The sequence below is a fragment of the Nansenia antarctica genome, assembly GCF_963989245.1.
Source record: "Nansenia antarctica genome assembly, contig: SCAFFOLD_547, whole genome shotgun sequence".
In the NCBI taxonomy this organism is placed as follows: Eukaryota; Metazoa; Chordata; class Actinopteri; order Argentiniformes; family Microstomatidae; genus Nansenia; species Nansenia antarctica.
In genome coordinates, this window is record NW_027662783.1 from 25,001 (window position 1) to 29,418 (window position 4,418).

General features: G+C 41.7%; 1 protein-coding gene across 1 annotated transcript in view; it reads left to right on the plus strand.

Annotated features, from left to right (window-relative positions):
* LOC308175460 (polyphosphoinositide phosphatase-like) overlaps positions 1-3,850 on the plus strand; it is a gene marked incomplete at both ends in the record, with an annotated part of 28,846 nt that extends 24,996 nt beyond the window's left edge. Inside the window, 4 exon segments of the mRNA XM_080551126.1 lie at positions 204-223; positions 226-261; positions 742-889; positions 3,767-3,850. Coding sequence (XP_080407252.1) covers positions 204-223; positions 226-261; positions 742-889; positions 3,767-3,850 — 288 coding nt within the window.
* Positions 3,851-4,418: the final 568 nt, after the last annotated feature.

Below are 4,418 nucleotides of genomic sequence, written 5' to 3' on the forward strand. Positions count from 1 at the left end.
ATAGTTCCATTAAAATACATGAATTAAAAGTTTGTCATCTCTTTCTTCTGTGAAATATTGATAGATAAATGTTGGTACCGTTGTATAAAAGGGGTGGATATATAACGGCACCCCGCTAGCTGTGCCGATATCCACCATATACCAAGGCTTCTCGTTCCATAACGCTTAAGTGTGTCCTTGTTGTTGTTGTTGTTGTTGTGCAGCTACACATACTGGTGGTCTGAGGGATCCTGGCCTACCTGCCTCTGCCCTACGTTGAAGGTATTTACTCTGTTCTGTCTTCCATCATGTTCCCTTAACGCTAGAACAGCCGTGCCTATTTTACCTACTAGTAGAGTCGCCTTGGGGGTCAAATAGACCCCCTTTTTAGAATGTAAATCTGCTATTTACACACAACGACCACTAGTTGGCCATCTTGTAAATGAGCCTGCCTCCTACACAGAAAACAGCAACATAGCTTCATACTAGCTTATCCTGATGTGATAACCCTAACCTAACCCTAAATGTAAAGATACTGGGGTAGTAGAACGCACATATCTAGGAAAAGTCATAAAAGGAGGGTTCTGAAATTTGATCGAGTGCAAAGATAGATTATATTGTGTCATACCGGCTATGTGTGTGCGTGTGCGTGTGCGTGTGCTGTGTGTGTGTGTGCGTGTGCGTGTGCGTGTGCGTGTGCGTGTGCGTGTGCGTGTGCGTGTGCGTGTGCGTGTGTGTGTGTGTGTGTGTGTGTGTGTGCAGTGCCCTGTGAGGAGAACATGAGGAGGGTGGTGGTGAGGAGGGTGAGCCGGTATGACGAGAGCATCGACACGTACACGGAGTTCTTCAAGCCCTACGAGCTCACCTCCTTCGACGACACCTTCTGCATCACCATGACCAACTCAGCCCGGTACGCTAACGCTAACTCTGACCCTCTAGACTAACCCTGACCCTAACCCTATGTTCATGTCTTTGTAAACAAACACTCTAGACTCTCTCTATATATATACAGTATATATACAGTATATATATTATACTGTATACTCTCTCTCTCTATATACGTATATATATATATATATATATATATATATATATATATATATATTATACTGTATACTCTCTCTCTATATATGTTATACTGTATACTCTATGTATATATATTATACTGTATACTCTATGTTATACGTATATATATTATGAATGAATGGTCTTTATTGTCATTGATATAGTACAGGTACCAAACAACGAAATTTGTACTGTATACTCTCTCTATATATATTATACTGTGTACTCTCTCTATATATATATATATATATATATATATATATATATATATTATACTGTATACTCTCTCTCTCTATATATATATATATATATATATATATTATACTGTATACTCTATATATATTATACTGTATACTCTCTCTATATATACTGTATATATTATACTGTATACTCTCTCTATATATATTATACTGTATACTCTCTATATATATATATTATACTGTATACTCTCTCTCTATATATATATATATATATTATACTGTATACTCTCTCTCTCTATATATATATATATATATATATATATATATATATATATTATACTGTATACTCTATATATATATTATACTGTATACTCTCTCTATATATATACTGTATATATTATACTGTATACTCTCTCTATATATATTATACTGTATACTCTCTCTATATATATATATATATATTATACTGTATACTCTCTCTCTCTATATATATATATATATATATATATATATATATTATACTCTATACTATACTCTCTATATATATTAGGGGTGTAACGGATCACAGATAATCCGTGATCCGTACGGATATATATATATTATACTGTATACTATCTCTATATATATATATATAGTATACTGTATACTCTCTCTCTCTCTATATATATATATATATATATGTTATACTCTATACTCTCTATATATATTAGGGGTGTAACGGATCGCCCCCCACGGTTCGGCACGCATGTGTACCGCGGATCAATTGCAAAATGTTAACAAGTAATAATATTACTTAATATATTACTTAATATCTCTTGTAAATCACAATGTAGAGTTGCCATGAAAAGATAGACGTGTAGAGTTGCGTGCTTTGTTTTACTCTAAAGCGCAATGATAGGTTGATAATGCGAAAAAAAAGAATCTGTTGTTTACTCACTACACGTGAAGCTGGGAATCCACAACAACAAGGCTGCGTTCGTAAATTCGCTCTGGAATCTGATCAGCATTCAAGGAACGCCTCTTGTCCAATCAAATTACTTGGTCGACAACTAGGTAGCTCGACAACTTCTGATAATGAAGGCATTTTTTTCATACTGTAACGTCCCGACTTGGACAGTGGTTGAAATAATGACAGATAGCTTCTCTCATGTAATCTGTGCGTTTAATTGTAAACTATCTCATACACAACTTTCTTAGTTCACCGGAGCTCTCTCTCCCAACCGTCTCAACCACACACACAGCACCCGCCCCCCCCGTGACCTCCACCAATCACAGGGGTGCATTGGCACACAACACAGTAACAGTGCGAACATGAACATGAACTCAAGCATTAATGAACATTAATGAACAGGGTTGCTACAATACCATGTTCAAAATATGGGTTCACTTTATTATTTAGTTAAAAGTGGCATAAACATGTTTATTCGTCTGCTTTAAAGAGCCCAGTGATTCACTGCTGCAACCAGGCGCCTCCCTCTTTCATATTGCACTACTTATAATTTAAGTTGAATGTGTATTTCAGTATAATATGTAATGTTTGAGTGTAGAATATGTTTTTTATATATGTATATATATATATATATATATATATTACCAGTTTTGACATCTTGAATGTTTTTGTTTTTTTTCACATAATAAAAGTGGTGTTTTTACAGAATTCAAGGAAAAAGCTGTTTTTATTAAAAAAAAAAATGTTTTGTGTTGATCCGAAAAATGATCCGATCCGTGACTCAAAAACCGTGACCCGATCCGATCCGTGAGTTAGGTGATCCGTTACACCCCTAATATATATATATATTATACTGTATACTCTCTCTATATATATACTGTATATATATTATACTGTATACTCTCTATATATATATACTGTATATATATTATACTGTAGCTGTGTACCTCCAAGATGCTGCTGCTGGGATGCTGATGTGTCTCTCTCTCCTCTCCTCCCCCCCTCTCTCTCTCCCCCCTCTCTCTCTCCCCCCCTCCCCCCTCCCTCTCTCTCCTCTCCTCCCCGCCCCCTCTCTCCCCCCCCTCCCTCTCTCCCCCCCTCTCTCTTTCTCTCCTCCCCCCCTCTCTCTCCCCCCTCCCTCTCTCCCCCTCTCCCCCCCTCTCTCCCCCCCTCCCCGCCCCCTCTCTCTCTCTCCTCCCTCCCCGCCCCCTCTCTCCCCTCCCCCCCCCCCTCTCCCCTCCCCCCCCTCTCTCTCCTCCCTCCCTCCCCCCCCCTCTCTCTCCTCCCTCCCCCCCCTCTCTCTCTCCTCCCTCCCCCTCTCTCTCTCCCCCCCCTCCCCCCCTCCTCTCTCCCCCCTCCCCCCCTCCTCTCTCCCCCCTCCCCGCCCCCTCTCTCTCTCTCCTCCCTCCCTCCCCCCCTCTCTCTCTCCTCCCTCCCCCCCTCTCTCTCTCCTCCCTCCCCCCCTCTCTCTCTCCTCCCTCCCCCCCTCTCTCTCCCCCCCCTCTCTCTCTCCCCCCCCTCTCTCCTCCCTCCCTCCCCCCCTCTCTCTCCCCCTCTCTCTCTCTCTCTAAAGGGAGTTTATGCCCAAGACGGTGGGTGTGGACCCTAGCCCCTTCACCGTGCGCAAGCCAGAGGAGACGGGAAAGTCTGTGCCAAGGTGTGTGTGTGTGTGTGTGTGTGTGTGTGTGTGTGTGTGTGTGCGTGCGTGTGTGTGTGTGTGTGTGGGTGGGTGTAACACGTGTGTGTTCACATGGTTGGTACATGTGTGGTTGTTGTTGTTGTGTTTTTCTGCTGTTAGGTGTCAGTGGAGCAGCACACACACACACACACACACACACACACACACACACACACACACACACACAGTACAGACACACACACACACACACACAGTACAGACACACACACACACACGCACACACACACACACACACAGTACAGACACACACACACACACACACACACAGTACAGACACACACACACTAGGGCTGCACGATTTTGGGGAAAAAATCTAATTGCGATTATTTGGACAGATATTGCGATTGCGATTTAATTTGCGTATTTTTTTTTTTAAAGCGACCCAAAGGAAGTTTTTGTAAAGTGTGGCCATATCTCCGGCTAGGAAGGTCGTATCAACGTGCAGTTTGTTTGTACGTCTTCAGGGGACTTGACACCCCCCACAGCCCGAGCTACGAGTGAAAGAACTAAACTTACATTGGGTTGC